This window comes from Musa acuminata, chromosome BXJ2-5, assembly GCF_036884655.1.
Source record: "Musa acuminata AAA Group cultivar baxijiao chromosome BXJ2-5, Cavendish_Baxijiao_AAA, whole genome shotgun sequence".
In the NCBI taxonomy this organism is placed as follows: domain Eukaryota; kingdom Viridiplantae; phylum Streptophyta; class Magnoliopsida; order Zingiberales; family Musaceae; genus Musa; species Musa acuminata.
The window spans coordinates 8825547-8845900 of NC_088342.1; the positions used below are offsets into that span (position 1 = coordinate 8825547).

The window sequence follows — 20354 nt, forward strand, 5'->3', positions numbered from 1 at the left end:
AGAAACAGAACGTCGCACATGTAACCAGTGTTGATTACATCAATTTTCTATCTGAATATACATATGATTATATTGTGAATCATCTTCAACCAATCAAGACATAACACACGAGGACTAAGAAGATTCTAGGAGCAGCCCTGGAAGAAGGAAAAAAAAAATTCATAGCTGCAGGAACATATCTATGATGAATGATAGCCTTAAGAATTGCAGCTAAGGCTCCCACCTTGTGCTGGGAAGGAACAGCAATTAATCCTTTTCTCCAGCTTTAGCGCATGTTCCTTCACACTGGAAATAACATTCTTGACATGCTTCAGGTCCTCTTAATTATAAGTCATGAAAGAGCCTCCTAATGTGTTCAACTGTAGCAGGCATCAACGTGATTGGGCATCTCTTATACTGTAAAGTGTGCAATATCACACGACAATAATCAGAAAAGCATCAGAATGGCATTCCATCCCACCAAAACTGAGATAAATCCTGGGCCTCACCTGTGAAACATATTTAAATATGCAAGAATAGCAGAAAACAAAACCAGAAACAGTAACAACTGATGGATTCATCCGTTTCTGGGAACACAGAGGGCACAGTGTCCTGTCCTGTGGTAACGGAATCCCATCTCTCGCTACCTATGGTCAAACAGGCAAAGGTGCTTATAAAGATAACAAAAATAACTGAGAGCATAGCTGCATAGTTATTGATTATCCGACAATGTTAACATATTTAATTTCCTCAACAAGCCATTACAGAAAAATAAAGTTAACTGTTGATTCACATAGAAGACTTCAAAATCAATTAATTATAACTGATTTTATAGGGTAAAAACTCCGACAAAATTCATCCAACAAATTGGGACACATAATAATTCAGGCTAGCTACATTTAAACAGATATCAAAATATGTTCTTAGATCAAGTAGATGAAAAGATAAAACAGCCAAAAAGGAGCTGGAAAGACATTGAGAAGATAACAGGTCCCCATCTTATCACAAAATTTTAAGCATAGCATATGAAAACCTGATCGTGTATTATTGAAGTGTAAAGAATACCAGCATCAAAAACTAATAAAACATGTAAGAGGACAATGAACCTGCCTTTGGGGGAGGTGGAGGTGGGGGTGGAGGGTACACTGTTGGAGCTGACATTCTTTCTTCCGCAGATTGGTACCACCATTCCATCATCTGCATAAACGACCATGAGGGTAACATGATGGTAATAAGTATGATAATAATGCAAAGGGATCAAGCGAATAAGCTGATGTGAGTTAAAGGAAATGTAGCTGTTGCAGGATTTATGGCATGCAAACAACAGCTGCAGGAGTTGTCATTACCATGCTATGAAATCGCACAAAGTAGGGCATACTGGTCTATAACCACATGTACTCCAATGTTACTACAGAAAAGTTTGGGGTGAAATGGAAACAAGAAACAGTGGAAACTTAGGCAATGCACAGCTATATTTCATAAAACAAGATCCGTATATCTAAGTAGCAGCAGTATGTAAGATGTCCATATATTACAGACATCAAAATAAAATGCTTGCCTAAGTTTGCAGGAAACTTAAACTAACAAAATAATTTTGAAATGACTAACATCTTTGTACAATTCAGGATAGGATAAAGCAACTACAGCATTATTATGCAAATTCCTACCGGAAAATATCCATGATGAATATCCAGACAAAAAGGAAAAATAAAATAGTTGGCAATGAAACACGCATCCTAAACATGCTTCACAAGAAAGCATTTATACAAAGAAGAGAAGATACTAGTACTTATATATCACAAAGTTAAATGGTAACATAATAATTGATACCATTCAACGTATGCCATTAGATAAGCTGCTAAAGTTCTACCCCATTGAAGTATCCATAAGTTGCACCTTTTGTATTATAATATATGGTACTAAAGAGGTATATCCTTGAAAACTGCAAAGGCAAAAGTCAAACATGTTTACATGATAACTATATTGTGAAAACATACTTACACTACAATATTCCAAAGCAACAATAGGGTTCCTGATGTCGTGCAACAAGAAACAGGTAGGAGGTATGGTATACTTACTTTAAAGAAGAAAACAGCAGCTATTAGTCCAGTTTGGGCATAATCCAAAGTGGTGTATAGGCAGCTAAGCAACACTCTCTGAATTGCCTACAAAAGCCAAGCAAGCCACTTGATCAGATTTAGCACATGAACATAGATTCCCGATGCAGAAAACAATGACATCACATTTCTAATCATACACGAATAAACCCACTCTTATTTTAACAAAAAACCGACATACCTTCAACCATGAAGGACCACGTAGTCTCTCACGTTCACGACTTCTGATCTTTGAAATTCTAGAAGATGAATCCATCTAGCTTGACATCAATTAAGTGCAATCCAATTATATAAGTCTACACCATAAAGGATTTCAAATTTCACATTTAGCTATCTAGATTGCTACTGTAATCATTAAGATGGCATAAATACGAACAAAGCTCTATAACAGACAATCAAATTGAAGCTCTATGGTAGACTACCAAATTGAAGCAAAGGTTCTCAGGTCTACTGGTTGTGATTTGTCATCCAGAAAAATATAATGTCTCCCAAAACTAACAGGATTCATGGATGTATTTGACAATTTACCACACCAAGCCATCAGACTCACATGTGATGCAACAAATGACCAGCACAACTAGCCCAACACAGTTCCTAGTCCTGTGCCAACCCAGGACAGGAAAAATGCTCAACAAGTAATTTGGCAGTCTTTGAATGATACAATAAGTATCAGCACCATCAAGTATGAGAAACAAGGAACTGAAGAAATTATGGTATAATGCTACGTCAAAATACAATCCGACTAGTAAGGAATGCATGACAAGTGCCTAACAAACCTGATGCAAAAGGTCTCTCTACTCCTCCAATGCAGTATTCAAGTATAAGATTTCAAGCTTCAAACACCCTAAAGTTCATGCATAGCATATAATGAGGTTATTCCAGGATCTTTATTATCCCTAGCATAATGGGCTGGGCTACCCAGGCAACAAAATAAACGAATGGCACATGTAAAATTTCACTAGAGTTAGTCACTAATTGATATCTTGACAAAGTACTGCCAGAGTCCATACCAGTTCTTGCCCTGTGGCACGGCACACATGAACCCCAAGGGCATGTAGTCCTGGACCATAGAACCCAGTGGCATCCAGAAGATATAATAACTGGTAAGCAAAAGACAGACCTGCAATGAATGGAACAACTTCAATTTATAGGTCCTAATTAAATCGCAAGTCACTTGGGTCCAGACTCGTAAACAAGTCGCTTGCAAGATGCATGAGATTGGCCTTAAAAACCTTAATATCTCATCTGCATAGTTCCTAGGAAAGTGAAAGTTCTAAAATTAACTCAGCAAATAATTTTTGCTGATTTGCCACACACTCTTACTAAAGAGAAAATATATCAACTACGTGAAGTGCATCCTTACATGCCTGTAGGAAACTGAAGATGACATTTCGATGACATTTCAGCATTAGTCTGTACTTTGTATCCTCATTATTCAACATTCAAATAAAAAACAAATTTGAAATAACATGAATGAAAGGGGAATAAAAAGGAAGGGTTCCATATGCTAAATGTTTGAAATGCTGATACTCTCATTATTGCAAAGGTATTGGCATGATATGGCTTATAATACAGGCTGCCGATCAAGGACCAACACATGCATTTGCTCCTGCTACATTGATCCTTCCAGAGATAAGTTTGTGGTTTGAAGCGAACAAAATACCTTCATTGGTTGCATGGATCCATGGGTAGCAAGCACCTATAATTGTTTTAATTTTCCTTTTAAGATCCAGCGCAATAGATCCTGCTTCACTTGAAGCCTGGATTTGACCATGAGAAATCTCTCCTTGATCCAAGAGAAAGTCTGCATCATCCAATCTGACATCATCATGGCCCCAAAGACTTGCTTGAAGCCTTGCTTCCCTTTGTTGATTGTAAATGGCATGCAGTTTTGATTTGACATATGGCAAAATGACCTAGACCAAGAAAAAAAAAAAAGAAAGATTAGCTAATGATTTTGTAGCTGACCACAAAAAACTTTTTCCTAATTACTGCAAAGAACTATTGTCAGAACTAATGAATAAAGGGCATCCAATACTTAGAAAGCATATTTGGATTGTACACAAGGCAGTTATATGTACGATTCCAATTGTATATGTAGCTTTATTTATTTGACAAGTACACCCGATAATTTACCAGTTTGAAATCTCCAAACCACTTGAACAACCTTATCATTTATTCTTACCAAACAACACAAGCTTTCAGAACGACATGGTCTTCATGTTGACAGAACATTATTCACATTGCTTCATTTTGCTTCCCCTGTCTTTCCTATGGTTCAATTAAATTCTTAAATATAAAAATATTGACAGCTTCATCAACATTCATGCATTTTTTTATTGTTTGAAATATCTTCAGAGAACAATATCTTTTTAGACATAGTAACTTTATGGACAAAGCACTAATGATATGCATTATATTGGGACAAAATAAGATGAAGATACAAATGTGATCTTATTTCATTGTATCTACTCTGAAAACTGGGTCATGTGTAAATCAGAAAGAAGAAAGGTTCTCATCTAACATGGCACTATAGTCGCCAGCTTATCTGAATCACACTCTGGAATCTTATGCAGATTCCAGAGTGTAACATACATCTTAGGAATATGCATGATTGTAACATACATAAGAAACTCAATATGAAAAGATCACACACTGGAAAACAACAGATAAGAATACTGCTGCATTCGATGAATGCAGAAACGACTACTTGAGGGTGTGGTTCATAGTCAGTAAAGCTGAATTAGAAAAGATTATCATAGTAGTACCTAAGGTTATATTTCTGTGTCAAAGATTATCATAGTAGCAGCTGAACAGAATGAAAATTTTAAATGAGCAGTTTAGAAGCTGCAATTTATTCAATAAAATGGCAAAGAAACATCCATAATATTTTACCTATTAGGTTGACATAATGACATTTCTGTCATCAGAATACAATAATAAATAGAAAAATCAGGCAAAAGAATGATAATGTACAGCCTGCCATTGGTCGATTGGCATAGTTCAGTAGCTTCAAAATCCAAGGAGACAAACAGATTAACATCAAAGATATTGTTGAACAGCTAGCAGAATTTGATACCAGAAATGCAACCGAGAGAACTTTTTGGCGCTTCTTTAATCCAGAATGACGGATCCTATCATTTGATTCCATGTCAGAAGTATGTTTACTTGGTGTTATATTCACAGACCTCCTTCTGAGACCATACAAGGACTCTGAAAAAGAAGCATCTGGAGAAGAATATGCATAAGATGATCGTCTCAAAAATAGCAGATAAGAGGAGAGCTCACAAAATGCAGTTCATCAATACCAAAATAAATATCATAAATATTCAGCAGATAAGGCACAACAACTCTGTTGATTAATGATAGTTATAACTTATAACATGGTTTTATTCCAATTGACAAAAGAATTTTATTTCATGTTCCAAATGAAAAGACAGATGAAACTCCCAACCTTTACTTCAAAGGTGAAAAGGAATATACAAGTAACCAGTGAAGAAAGATTTCACACCAAAGTATGAACGTTCCATAAGTATACTAAGAATCTGTGCAAGTAAATTAAAAAAATCTAAACAATATGTCACTATGGATATCATTAAGGAAGGTCCAAAAAAGAAAATTAGCTACAAAAAGATAGGATGAGTTATTAGTTTCTTGTTTCAATTGATGAACCATCAATATGTAGATGAGCAACAGAGGAGCAGAAGCAGCAGCAGTGATAAAGCGGTGACATCACAATGTGTCAGTGAGAAGTAGTGGAATAGAAGAAAGAAGAGAAGAGAAAGAAAAAGAAAAAGAAAATGATATGACGGGTACTGATACTGGTACTGACACTCCACAATTTGGTATCAGTCAGCTAACAAGCAGTAAGCTAGGTTTCGGACTGAGCAACCATTAAATTGTCAAACGGTAAAAATGGACTATACCAAAGTTTAAATTAATGTGAATCCATCAACCGCAAAACAAGAAAAATCATGTCACAGGGTTCAACACTAGATTTTTTGTAAGCATAGAACAATCTACAGTTAAAAAATCCAAAAACTTTAGAAGTCCACACTCATGAAATTCATTGTGTCTCTTCATTTAATCCACACAGCTAGCAGTCATCCATGCAAACTAATGAATCTCTTTGTAATTTCTTTAACTTAATAGAAAATAATAAGGCTATCATGTTACCTATTGACTGCATTTGTTAAATATGTGAACCAATCTTGAGTTACTCAAAGTAAACTAAGCATAATATTTGCGCATAAAACAAAAACATTCTTTAAGAGAATACCATATTTAGTGTCTCTATTATAACTCCCAAGACCCTCATAACAATTAAATTGATGTGCTAACTCATTACAATATCTAAAAGTAGTCAACTGTTAAGTGTATAAAAAAATTTATGGAGTAGAATTGATTTCGTTTTCTGCTTTGATAACTGGCAATATGATAACATCAACATGCAATATAACATTGTAACATAAATAGGCAACATAAAAGTATGTGAAAAAATATATACACATATACATAACAATGTTCTTTTCAACTTTCAAATATCAATTTCAACTTGTAACAAAATAGATTGGTGGAATTTAACAAGGAGCAGCCAGAAAAGAATTTTGAAACTTGATGTGTTGCTAATTGTTGTCAAGTTTAAAACATCCCTTATCAAAACAGTAACAGAGGTGCTTTTTAAAAAAAAATAATTTGATTATGGTATCAGTGGAACAAAAGGAATTATCTAGATGCCACATCACATAACCCAAATCCACATCTAAAACAGATGAACCATAAGGGGCTCTAGACTGAACAGTTTTTGGAAGGATGATTGGTGTACTGAGCTGTACACTTTTTTGTGCTCTGAGGAGCATAGTAATGGTTGTATCCATCCTGCTCCTAGAGTAATATAATTTCTATTTTTTTAAAAAGAGGGGTGGTCCAGTGCAGTAGACTCCTGCCAGTGCAGGATCTAGGCTAGGTCTTATCTATGCAGCTAAACCAAATTGTGACAGAGGTTATTTTCATCACTCAAACCCTTGATACCAAGAGTGCAGGTGGCTTAATATGGAGCAATCCAGCAGATGTCAAGTCTACAGCAGGTCAAACCAAGGTTTTTAGTACCCGTACCAAACTGCCTGGTACGGGCGGTATGAACTGGTCCGCTAATTAACCGGCACGCGGACCACCCGCTACCGGGCGGTGTCAGTTGACGGATAGGAGGAGCACAACGGCGAGGAAGACAAGGCTGCAGCGCCCATTGGGTGGAGAAGGCATGACGGAGAAGAGAGTTGGCTGTGGCAGGACCCGAAGAAGCACTCCGTCGGGTAGAACGTGGTAGGGGGCGGAGGGATCGTGGCTGCTGTGGTCGGGGAGGTCGTGGTCGACGGCGAAGGAAGGGGTCCTAACCCAGGTTGGAGTGCTGCATACTTAGGAGGGGGTCCCCTTCTCGCTCTTACCGTCATCTTGGTCTTCTTCCTCACAATCGCTAAGGGCAGTAGCAACGAGGGAGCGGGAGATGAGCTCGCCCTAGGTTGGATCTGGCAACTACGGGAGCATTGTAGAGTGCCTCGCGGGGGATGAGTTCGAGCTGGGGACAGAGGCGACCCGCAGAATCCTAACCTGCTCCTACTACATCAACTACAACGCCCTCAGGCGCAATACATCCCCTGCTCCCGCCGCGACGCCTCCTACTACAACTGCCGCCCCGATGCTCGGGCCAACCCCAACTCTCACAGCTGCTCCACCATCACCCCCTTTCCATTTCTCGAAATGTGATATTTAGACTAAGAGAAGGTTGATTCCACTTGTTTCTTCTTAAAAGAAGGGCGTACCGCTCGATATGTTATACCGTTCCGTACCGAGCAAAGCTCGGTACACTAGTACGTGCCAAATTAAAAACTTTGGGTCAAACATATAGTTCCATGTGCAGAGAGGTTACATTTGACTCTCAAACACTTGATACCCAGGTTACAGAAGGTTACCATGGAAATGGAGCCCCCTTTCTGAGATATATCAAAATTATCAAATATATGCAAGCATACATTGATTAGAAAAATGAATACAGAACCTGATGTCTATAAACTGAGTTTAAAGAATTAACATCAACAAAAAAGTTACAAATATATGCAGCCATACATTGCGTAAGAGATGAATACAGAACCTGTTGTGCGTAAACTATGAGTTTCCAGCACCAACATCAACAAGGAAAAGAATTCATCATCATAATCTAACACCTTGTGAAGGTATGGTCTTCTTAAAGCAAACACCTGTGGAGCATATCAACACAAAACAATGTTAATTAAAGCATTTGTTGTTAGAAGCATTCCAAGTAAACCGAATGCAATGGGTGGGATAGCAAAGCATGAGTACAGATATGTAGCTAGCGTTAATCCAAAATGGACAACTTTGTCCTATTTCAGGCAGTGAACAATAGCACATCAGTTACATGAAATGAAAGTAATGTGACTCTAAAATAGAATAGTTCGATAGTCGAAGAATGGGTTGTTGTGCCCTTGTGGTCGATTAAAAAATTGCCACTGGCTGTCTGCACTGACCCTGATTTTTTTTTTTTTTTGGCTCCTGCTCTGGTAACTTGCTATGTAGAGGCAGCAGTGATACATCAAATCAACTGCAGTATGTGCTAGTATCTTCATACAATCCATCATTTCTTATCAACACATTCTTCCTCAACCTTCATCAAAACCCTCAACAAGCATGTAACCATTCTTTTCTGGGAACAAATAATGGTCCCGATGAGTGCTGCAAAATTAGATTGCAAGGATGACCATCTAGCTATAAGCCATTCGTAGAAGTCCATGATTTCATAAAAAAAACACTTCAAATAATGCAACCTAATAGATGCATGTGCTTTCAATTTGTATAGTTTTTGACCAGAAAAGAAAACTCTGCTATATTATAATCAACATCTAAACTTTATGTAGCTAAAACTACAGAAAGAAGAATAGAGTAGGATGCAATTAATAATTCACTTTGTAGTGCTTATAACAAAAAAGATATAAGAAAAAAGAGTACAATGCTTGAAATTGGCAGATTGCTGAGAAAATAAAGGATTGGAGAGTGGAGTAACCATTAATTAAGAAAAGAGTAGGATATAAAGAATATTAAAGAATTAACTTGCAAGAGAAAATATCATACTAATATCTCGATAAGGAATTGAGTAATTGGCAAAAAATAAAACAGTTAACATTGTGATCATATGCAAACACAGTTTTATTAAACAATGACATAAAAGCAAATTCTACTGATCGAAGACATCCACGAAGTAGACAACACACAAGTTGTGCATACAGATCTCTGAGCCTTGAAGTCACTACCAGCCTGGCCTTTGCATTGCCAGAACAATCATCACTCCTAATCAAGCGTTCTATGCCTTTTCTTTGACCTCTGAAACTTGTCGAGGCGAGGCATCTATACCGGAGTGTTTCTTTAAATAGGACTCCGTAAAAGTAGCAAAACGAGCAAATTATGATTAAGCAGCCGCAATTCCCGTTAGGCTCCGTCCCTATCATTCTACTAGTATGATGACTTTTCTTGATTGTTGCCAGAGCGGTCATCCATTGCAAAAGAACAATCAACAAAAACGCAAACCCAAAAGCAAAACCAATCAAGAAAGGAAACCATTTACCGAAACCCTAGCTTCATAGAACTGCAAACCCTGCGATAGAAAAACCCAAGAGAAGGTAAGGAAGCGAGGGAGGAGGGCGGTACCCCCAGGGAGTATGTGAGGGCAGCCCGGAGGCTAGCCGGGAGCTGCTGCGCCGCTGCCATCTCGAAGAAGGTCGGCCGCGCCCCCTGTCCGCCCACCTGGAAAAGCATCTCGATCGAAGGATTAGGGTTCGACTCAGACCTCTCCCTTCTCCTCTTCGATCGTCGTGAGAGGCCTCCTAATTTCTGGGACTCCTCATTGCAATCATAATTATCCAAGAAAGTGATGCGTTTGTTCTCGTTCTGTTTCCAATCAATTTCTTCTGTTCTTATCGTGAATAAACTCGAACAGGGGGCGGTGGGCAATGCGTCTTGCGTCATTTTGCGTTGAGATTCGTGAATCTTGGAATCCAACGGAGACAAAGGCTGAATTCCTATCCTTTTCGAACGCATCATCGTCATCGTGTCAGTTCAACGTGGGGAAAGGAAAAAAGAAAAAGAGAAACAATTATTAGCGGCACAAAGGTTTTCGACTTGGATGATAGACCGGCAATTCACAACAATTAAATCTTCATTAATCAGTAGTTAATCATTTATCAGTTATTTCAATAATACTTTTAAGCTTTCACTCTTCCATCGAAAACCTAACAAAATGTAATATCTTTAGCAATAATAAAGAGTTGCTGTAAATAGTTTGACCGAGTTTATGTTAGAAAGAGGGGCACTATAAGTTTAAAATAATACAAAATAATTAATATTTTTGAATTATCCTAGCAAGAATAAGCACACACACACATATCAAGCACTCGTTATTAATTTTGCGGGTCCATAAAGAACTTACTACGCTAGTAAAAGGAAATACATCTTACAGAATGGACTAACATTCTCACTAGTACAGATTTCTAACATTACGATTTGGGTTTCCCAAAACTTCCGGCATCATAATGTATGATGAAGTCGAACTTCTGCACCCTAGATTAATTATTTATCCACATAGAAAGGGAAGAAGTATCATCCAGAAAATGCTACCATAGGACCTCCTCCTTGTGTCTGCTGAAAACCTTGCACTTGCAGTGGAAATTCTTTCATCACACTGATGATGTTGATATCACCAGCTAACTGCATAGTTCATCAGAGTGGATCTAGGCTGATATTGGAGTTCATGCCTCCTCATCATCGACTCTCGCACATTTTGCCGCTGATGAAGGGGAATCGGTAACAGCATCCACATCCTTGTGATTGGAAGGTTCAACATCAGGCATCTTCCGCTTGTTACCTATTTGCTCAGTGATCTCTGTCTTGTTTGAATCAATAGGGTTGCTTCCTGCATCTGGGAACTCAATCTTGGCAGTAGATTGTGTCAGCTCAGAAGAGATGTTTGATGGTTCTTCCACGGTGGATGGAGCATGGAGCTTGTCCATGGTCGTCTTGCATTGCTTATCAAACATCATCTGCAGGTACTTCCCTTGCTCCTCAATTCTCAGCTGCAGATTTCTCTGAATCTGTGGAAGGTAATGACAGACAAATAAGCTGTTACTGGAACTAAACAAGAGAGCCTCGAACCACTCAAAGTAAATTGCCTCTCTCACATGTCCGTAAGCAATGACCATGAAAAGCCAATGTTTCAGAATCAACACAAATAGCATGTCATAAGAAAGGGTGGTTATCAGCCAAAAGTTCTCATTGTGCATTAATAGTGCAGGAAAGAATGTAAACAACATGATGCAGAAAATTTGAGTTTCAAATTTGGTTCCCAGGAACAACTTGGAGGTGGAAAATCTATATAATAAATTAAGAAAAACCAATATGCAATATAGTTTTTAGTTGAATCAGTCATCAGTCAGACTGATATGGCATAGGTACTGTACTATCGCATGTGTTGGTGCGAAAAGGTAGCAGATGATACTAGTTTTGAACTCCTAAACCCTAATTAAATCCTGGCCTTTATGTTCCATTGCCTCGATAATGAATCAGAATATGTTCTAAAGAATTACTATGAATCATATACCAGAAAATGCAAGCGTATATGCTTCTAAATTACATGAAGATCATATATTGATCATACATAAAAAAATATTTAAGTCAAAACTTGTAAATGTAATGATTTAATCATTATACAAGTCATGCCTTATAAGTAGGTGGTTACTACCACCAAAACGATGTTGTGCTTCTTCCTGGTCTAGGTTAGCATTGTCATGTGACTGGAGATTAATGTTTGAGAGTGAGATTAAGAAGTGTTGTGAGTTCAAGAATGAAAGAAATTAGAAAAGGAGTCGTTAAATGTATCAGGCAAAATTGTCAGGTTTGCATACTGGTTACCAATTGGGTTGATGAATTCTGGCAGGTAAGGACTGGTATAATTGAAAATATGAAACTTGACCAGGTTTTGGTCTGGTGTGTTGTTATGGTTCATTCTTGTACCAGGTTTTGGCCGGCCGGTGTAGCACAAACCAAATGTTTCAGAATGCCAAAACAAAAGACCCAAAAAAATGATGAAAGGGAGGAGAACAACATTTTGTATACATACAAGCTACATGGTCAGACTCGTGTAATGCAGGGCTTTGGTAACCCTTAGAGCCCTAAAAGCATGATGCCAACCTGTTCTTTGCAATTTAAATGATATGGAAGATACAAGAAAAATATGTTAAGTCATAGACAACCCTGGAGTTCATTTGCAGGTCAATAGATCAAAGGTTCAGAAATCATCTTACAGATACAGCAAAGTGAGAGCAAGCTAAATCATGCTTGTAAATCATCAACAAAACGTACCTCGAGTTGTTCATGAAGCTGTTTCTGAACTTCCATCTGAAGTCGCAGTGCTTCAGTGAGATCAATACCTCTGTTATCAACATGGAATGCAAGATCAATAAGTCAACCAAAGGGACATACAGCCAATTGACTAGTAATGCAAGGTAGATAGGATGCACAAATCCAATTTAGCTGCTAAAAACCACAAGAGAGTTAACTAAAATTTAATTTGGTATATGAAAGTGTGATCGAGAAATAAATTTTAATTCAGCACAAAAAACTATTATATACCTAATGCCATGGTTTTAAAAATTAACCCAATCCCGATTTGAAAACCAGTCGATCGGTACAATACTGAGACATCAATCAGTATACCAACATGTACTATCCAATATCACTGGAAAAATAATAATAAAGGAAAGGTACACCAAGTAGTATCAAGCTATATGATCAAGACAAGATGGCTGATCAAACAACTAAATACCAGTTCCACATTCCAATCCAATTCCAACTGATACCTTAATCATGCCTAAGACTCATTTGAGCATCAAATAATGAATCATTTGTCATGATGGATAACATATACAAGTCAATATAATTTTTTTTTTTGGCTTTGCAATTGCTTAACCACTATCAGTGAAACATCAGAAATGTTGGTGAGAAGAAAATAAATACATTTCAACAACATAGATTTAGCAAACATATTTCTAAGTCTTGCATGAAAGACAACCATATACATATTTTAAACAAATTATTTGATTCTTTCCCCACTTGAAGAAGTATTCAATACCGAAAGAGATTCTTAAATATCTACAAGATGACAACATATATTTATAAAAATCTTTTATTAGGCATTTATCAACTCACGTCTTCAGATCTAGGGAAGGTATTTCCTGACTCTGAGTAATCTTCTTTTCTGACATCCCTGATGCATCAAGAAAACACGTATTTTAAAAATAAAACACAGTCTACACTATGATACCTAGCATATACTAACAGATAATACATTTTGTTTTCAACAGTATCCAGATCACAAACTAAGGAAAAGACTTTTCCATGAGCATTTGCGTCATCAGACAATGAAGAAGCGAATTGAATTATCTTCAAAGAATAAAACAATGTAAATCCATTTTTGCTCAAAAGTCATGAACAGCTTTGACTAACCTTCCGATAAGTCTGGCCTATAGCGAGCTGTTCTGTATTTCTGAAACAAAGTGAAAAAAGGACTATTTTATAATTGTACGAGGAAATGTCATAGAAGTGAATGAATACCCAGAAGGTGAACAAAGTCCCAACCTGTAGATGACTTTTCACATGGTATATTGTCAAGCCTTCCACTTTCATGAGTTTCAGTACTCCTTTAGGTGTTGCTTCTGAAGGTGTAACAATAATTAACAGTGAAGAGGAAAACTCAGCAAGCTAGCAGAAACAGATATAAAAAAATACCAACAGGAGAACCTACTTTCACTGCCACCAAGTTGGTTGACAGCATTTACGAAACATTCATGGAGCTCTGGGGTCCACCTCATGCGTGGCTTGGTTGCTGCAGCAGTAGCAGTAGACAACGGACCAGTGACAGCACTAATCTCTCCAGAATGACATGGAACAGACTGATGGGTTTGCAATTGGTGCACTGACATATTCTGGGCAGCTGGGTAGACAACCTATAGAAAATCAGAAAACATATGAACCAGTTGCAATCTTGAACAAGTGAATTATACTGTTATGTTGGATATGAGAAAATTCATGCACCAAATGAAGATGATTATCCACTTATATCATTTAATCCTTATGTAATATATATGGAGTGCCATAAGGGCTACACGGTTCAAAAGTAAATAGCATAATAGATTACATGATATAATGATTTCTAACACTATGAACTTATGACAGTTGTTTCAATATAAGTCTCATGATCCAGTGTCCAGAAGAATACAAGTACCTTGTATTCTTGCAGTCAGAAAGAAGCAACAAGCAACAACCAATAGTTACTACATTGAACAGAATAAATGTCAATGCTAATGGACAACACAAAGGGGGAGAGAGTAAACAGTAGTTTCTGAACTACAACTAAAATTTTCCTTTACCTAAAGATAATGCAAATACCTTTGGTTGAGATTCAGCAACAGTTTTGTCATTTAGAAGCTCCTCCCAATCTTCATTCATTATCTCACTCCACCATTCATTTTGCTTATTAAGGTCATCAGACATCACAATTGAGTTGCTTTGGATTTGATTGTTCCCAGTGATGCCATCATCTGAACAATTAAGAATGCCCTGATCTGAATCTGGACACCATGTGACTTCAGTTGGATCTTTAGGGATGTTACTAGTTGATACTTGAAAAGCACCTGTATATGAAGAATAGGCTGAAGGCAAACAGACTTCATTCAGTGACTGACTGACAAGGAGAGTACTGTTTGTATGCCTCTCATGGGGAAGAATCGAAGAAATATCAAGATCTGAAGAAAATCCAGAAGGTGATGGGTACAAGGGTTGAACATTTCCACTGTCAGCAACAAAAGGAGTGTAATGGGAAGTCAATTGATCACTTCTTATTTGTTTCCCCGTTAAAATATTCTGGGAATCTGGTAATTTAGGGAACTCTTCCACGGTGGTTGGTAGAACAGGTAGAGATGATGAGACAACGCCAGAGCCTCCAGAAGTACAGAGTTGCTCCACATTTACCTTCCTCGCTGGTAGAGCCGAATGTGCTTCCATTTCTTTTCATGCATACATTGTCCGTAGACCATTCACCTACACAAGAATGTTAAGAAATAAATTAAATAAACTCTAAAACAATATTCATGTGGCAAGAAGTCATCTCTTGAACCCTAGAAATATCATATTGATGACTAGAACAAAGTGAACCAGATTATGTCAGCACAATATAGAGAAAATTAGTGCTTTTAATCTATGAAACAGTCATCACTTAAAAAAAGTTAACAATATCCTTATTTAACAGTCAACAAGCCACTTAAGACCACAACCTTGTATCACAAATAAAGGAACACCAGAAAAAGAAATAACAGGACCAAAAGGATTCATAATACTGGAGCAGCTTTGACTTCCTGTCAGGAAAGAGTAATATACAACTTTCAAAGAGAAATACCAAGTCAACTCATCCAGAAGTGCATTGCTCTATGTGAACAAATGTAAGGTTCCAGAATAAGAAAAGGCCAAGTTAGCCCATCAAAATGTGGTGCAGGAAAGAAATAAGGTATAAAGAAGGAAAAAAGAACAACTAAATGTAGTAAATAAGTTTAGCAACTGAACTGACACTAATCTTAGGTGGTAAGGGTGGGAACACATTAAGAAGGGAAAAATAAAATTTGCGATGCTAAATATTCACATATTGTCAAGGCGGACCTATGGGTGACAACTCTTAGCCTAGGATGAGGTATATATCAAATCGAATATTTATAATCAACTGTACCAGTCTGTATGGAAAAACACATTACAACACCCTAAACAGTGAAAATGGCATCTTTCAAGATCCCAAAATAATATTACAGTTTAAGATACTTCCATCCTACATGTGAACTAATGGCATCATTTAGTAATAAAAGGCATATGTTCACAAAAGCCAATAACAATGATATCTTAATTTTGGAAGTATTGGAGCCTTCACTTGGAATCCAAAACGTCCTGTCTTTTATTCTACATCATTTAATTTAAAGATAAGGAAGCTCTATATGAGGCTCAGGGGCTGGAAGAGTTAGCTGAAGCATTAGTTCAGCTTCTGACGACGCTGTTTTAGCAATCCAAACTCATAAGATGATGGAGCAGTGCTGCAATATCATTACTGCCTCAGGGCCTGCCCTCTTCCACCTTTCTTTTGTCAGAAACCATCACTACAATCAGCTAATGCTGCTCCAATAACATAATTGGTCATTTTTTAAGGCTAAAGAGCATTTTGATCAGGGCAGGCTTCATCGGTGTGGACGAATCAACATTGGCAAATGGCTAATTAAATTAATTATGTGTTACTTATAACTAATTAGATTTAGCAGTTCCTTACAATTATGCATGTTGTACATCTAAGTGGAAAAAGTTCAGTTCATGTAGTGACATCAGATGTGCACAAAGGAAAGGATATTCAAGTGCATAAAGTAAACTACAACAGACAGAAAACATTCCCACAATAACAGCAGAACTAATTCTGAAATTTTGTGGAAGTTACTCCAAAATTGTGCTAATTATTTTCCAAGGCTTACTTAGATTTAGGACTTCCTCAACCCGATAACGAGTAAGACTATCTTGAAACCGAGTGGCCACTTTCTCAACTCCGCTCCAATTCATTATTTGGTTCTATTTGTTTGGTACCAGTGTTTTAACTCTGACATGGAGATGATCACATTGTGCATAAGCTAACCATTCAAAGATTTATCATAATTGACGCAGAATGGGAAAGATGAACTGTACAATCTAAATCATCATTTCATAATTGAAATAGAACTTTTCAAATGTTCAGTGAGAACAGATAATCTAAGTCATTACCACAATTAAAGAGAAATAGATAATTACCTAAAATATCTGCTAAAAACAATCAGCTAGCTATCCCCTAAAGCATTTAATAACTTAGAAAAAATTCTTACCATTGAGCAATCCAAATGTGTCAACTAATTTGATGTCATTGAGGAATAGTACTAATGTGGATATGGTTAAAGACTACCAGGTACTTCGCCAGTGCTTTTTTCCTGTAGTCAGGATTTTAGAATGACAAGAGAAAATGTACAACTGAACTATTTCAAGTAGTAAACAAATCAGTCTTTTTGTTCCACCAGAGGCCAAAGAGATTCACTTTTCACAAATAAAATTTGGCTTTATCTCAGTTTTACTTGGACAGAAGACTTAGTAAATACTCAGATCTCCAGAAGAAACCATCATGTAAACCTTCTAAAATGTGGAATTGATGTAAGTCTGTCGCATGTAAACATGGTTGTAGATACATGCAGATAGTAGCTATGTGCATTGAGTATCAGTCTAGTGAAATGCTTGGTAATTTAAAGACATCAATGGTCTTATGCAAAATGTCATGATAGAAACTATAGTTTAATCCATATAAGTATTAAGGGTCTCAGATAACATTATTTCTTTTGACAGCAAAAAGGGCCTGAGTATGGTTACTGCAGTTTAAGCTTTGGACAATTTTGCAACCTTCCACAATTAAGCAAAATTTTTCGAAGTTGATGAAAGAAAGACATTTATTTCAGCTTGTTTACTTATTTTAGCAACTTTGATGAGTTTAAAACTTTGTACAATACAACAAAAAACTTCAAACTAAGGTAGGAAAAGAAAGAGTTAAGATATACAACGATTAACAATTAACATTAGATTTACAACTCAAGCTTACAGTTTGCTACTGTTGAATACCCAATATCCTAGATCTAGATAGTGTAACTTGAGATGATCAAGACCATCAACATATTCCAACATTAAGATGTATGCTTGATATGTCTGACAAAACAAAACAATTGAGCATGGGTAAAAAGGAAAACAGAAGGCCTACAAGAACACAGGTTTGACACACTACACATGTAAGAGTTTCAGCAATAATGATAATTATCACACTACACTACACATGTAAGATCAATGCCTTCCAAACCAGTAGAAATGGAGGTAATGGCAGCCTTATGCCAGAAAAGCGCCTTTGACTGAAAACTTATGAAGATTGCAATCATATATGATAACTAGGAAAAAAGAAAAGAGATTATAAGCCCTCTCCCTGGCCCTATCAGTGGCACAATACCAAACCAACGCCGTGATTGCTCGACGCCCCTAAAATTAATAGACCAAATTCACACATCAAGACGCCATCTTGTATCCTTACTTCGGGATCGACTTCAAATCCAAAGCAGAAGCAAGATTGTTGTTGTACTTGCGATCCTAGTAATTTCAACTCGATCTAAGAAAACAGACCGGCAAATCCATGATGACTGCCATACTCCACGCGACCCAGGGAGAGAAAAAAAAAGTCATGAAGAACTTTACAGTCATCAGAGCACTATCCCATACTTGAACAACCAAACATATCGAGATGAGATTCTCATATCTTATCGATCAGGAAAAAAGTAATAAGGTCGAGATCAAAGAGGAAGTTCGATAAATATACCGAGGAGAACCCCAAAAAGCTCCTAAACTTCGATCGATTCCGATAAGTGGGAACAAGTAACGAAAAATCCAGAACCCTAGCTGACCTTGCTTTGCATTCTTATCCAAAACGCTCACGACGTGGGAGAAGTTCTCCGGACCACGAACGAATGGCTCCAAAGGGGTAGAGAAAGAACAAACGCCAAACGTAACCGAATCAAACGCGAACCCTGGAATTGGCTTCTGGGGATCCTCACCTGCATATGACGCTTCCGCGAATTCCAGCGGTCGGGGGAGGAGGCTGTCGTCGTCGTCGATCGGGAGACGCAGACGAAGACGGTACGATTCGGGGAAGTTCGTAAACATCCAGCTCAGCTCAGCCTACAATGACCGATTTATTAGCGATTGTTATTTAAAGATAAAAAAGAATAGGAGAATATGTTTCTTTACATTAAAAAAAAAACCCTTATTTTTTTTATCTTTTCCAGTAATTTTATGGGGAAGAAAAATTATACATCCATCCTTTTATATATATAACCATTCTATTGATATTTATTACAAAATCCCAATTAATCACTGATAATAATATTTTCAATAACCTCATAACATGTGAGCAACATTTAATTGAGGTTTTTAAGAAAAACATCAACAAATGTTTTAATATTTCCCAAGAAGTACACAAACCTTTTGAGTTTTATAGGGTTAAAATGACTTTGAAGGGTTTTATATATAAATATATATGCAATTTTTCCTTATTAATATTTTTTTTTTAATTTTTACATTTAATACTTCAGGGAAAAAAAAAAAGCTGATAGTGTGCGCAGCTCGTGAATGAATAATATTCTTTTACGTGATAGGTTTAATTATGGCCATAGCTTTAGATTTATTAGTCACTTTTGACTTGGTTCAGAGAATACATGTGATCCTAATGTCACATGAGATTGAGCCACATTAGCATCGATTCCACCGGTCTATCTAAAGTTACTGTAGTATATCATCGTCCTATGAAGCCATCATCAACTTAAATACACCTTACGAACCATTGCGGTAACTTCACCACCAATGGTGTTGATACAAGTTCTCATAGGCTTCCTCACTATTGATGGTATTATCATACCACCACGATCTCATTACAACTTTGAAGTTAAGCATTCTTACTGTGTTGGGATACCCTTTGGGATGTTCTTGAGTCACATCTCTTTTTACGATATTATCTTGCTTTTATTCCTTTGAGCGGCGAAAATCAATGTCATAACTTTACTATTAATCGTGTAGGGTCATATAGGCTCGAAAAGAGCTTTACAAAATGGGTAATGATAGAAATTTTAATTTTATTCGAGAAGATTACGATGATTTCAATGTGACGATGTCGAATTGGCTCGATACGACCTGATACCTCTCCCTTTGGATTAATTCAGATAATCAAAATTTAGAAGCATTGAAAGTACATATCACATAGTCCAAAGAGACAACCCACTTTCATAAGTATTGCTTTAGCTGAATCATGATGTACACTTAGACAGGAAAGAGGTATCATATTTAGATTTTGAGTCATAAAATATTTCCTAGACTCTTTGTAACATGCGCTACTCATTTTTCAATTAGACGATCCATGGGTCAAATTAAAATATATTTTATTTTTAATAAATAAATATATATTTATATATTTTATCTTTAATGGAGATCCAAAAGATCAAGATCTTCACCCATAAACCATATTTAATTTTCCAAGTCCTAGTATAATTTTTAGTTGTAGTGATTGCT

At 36.9% G+C, this 20354-nt stretch overlaps 2 protein-coding genes across 7 annotated transcripts; both read right to left on the reverse strand.

Annotated features, from left to right (window-relative positions):
* Positions 1-10145, reverse strand: LOC135612378 (peroxisome biogenesis protein 12-like). Of its 2 annotated transcripts, XR_010486946.1 has the most exons (11): positions 9813-10145; positions 8245-8350; positions 5176-5324; positions 3760-4012; positions 3107-3216; positions 2278-2352; positions 2058-2144; positions 1086-1176; positions 489-622; positions 224-396; positions 1-137 (listed from the first exon to the last, which is right to left on the reverse strand). XR_010486946.1 is itself a non-coding variant. In XM_065108612.1 (10 exons), the coding sequence occupies exons 1-10, from the start codon at positions 10128-10130 to the stop codon at positions 325-327; spliced, it is 1395 nt and encodes a 464-aa protein (XP_064964684.1). In that variant the 5' UTR covers positions 10131-10145; the 3' UTR covers positions 1-324. The 2 variants fall into 2 exon arrangements, 1 of the variants encoding a protein (XP_064964684.1); XM_065108612.1 differs by having other exon boundaries at positions 1-396.
* A 400-nt stretch (positions 10146-10545) lies between these two features.
* On the reverse strand, positions 10546-18982 carry LOC103984429 (protein PHOSPHATE STARVATION RESPONSE 2). Of its 5 annotated transcripts, XM_065108614.1 has the most exons (9): positions 18848-18952; positions 17096-17197; positions 14604-15254; positions 13960-14161; positions 13794-13870; positions 13662-13701; positions 13365-13422; positions 12519-12588; positions 10546-11251 (listed from the first exon to the last, which is right to left on the reverse strand). In XM_065108614.1, exons 3-9 carry the CDS (start codon positions 15216-15218, stop codon positions 10910-10912), a joined length of 1404 nt encoding a protein of 467 aa, XP_064964686.1. In that variant the 5' UTR covers positions 15219-15254; positions 17096-17197; positions 18848-18952; the 3' UTR covers positions 10546-10909. The 5 variants fall into 5 exon arrangements, with proteins under 5 accessions (XP_064964686.1, XP_009400178.2, XP_009400177.2 ...); XM_009401903.3 differs by lacking the exon at positions 17096-17197 and having other exon boundaries at positions 18848-18982; XM_009401902.3 differs by lacking the exons at positions 17096-17197; positions 18848-18952 and adding an exon at positions 18698-18841.
* Positions 18983-20354: the final 1372 nt, after the last annotated feature.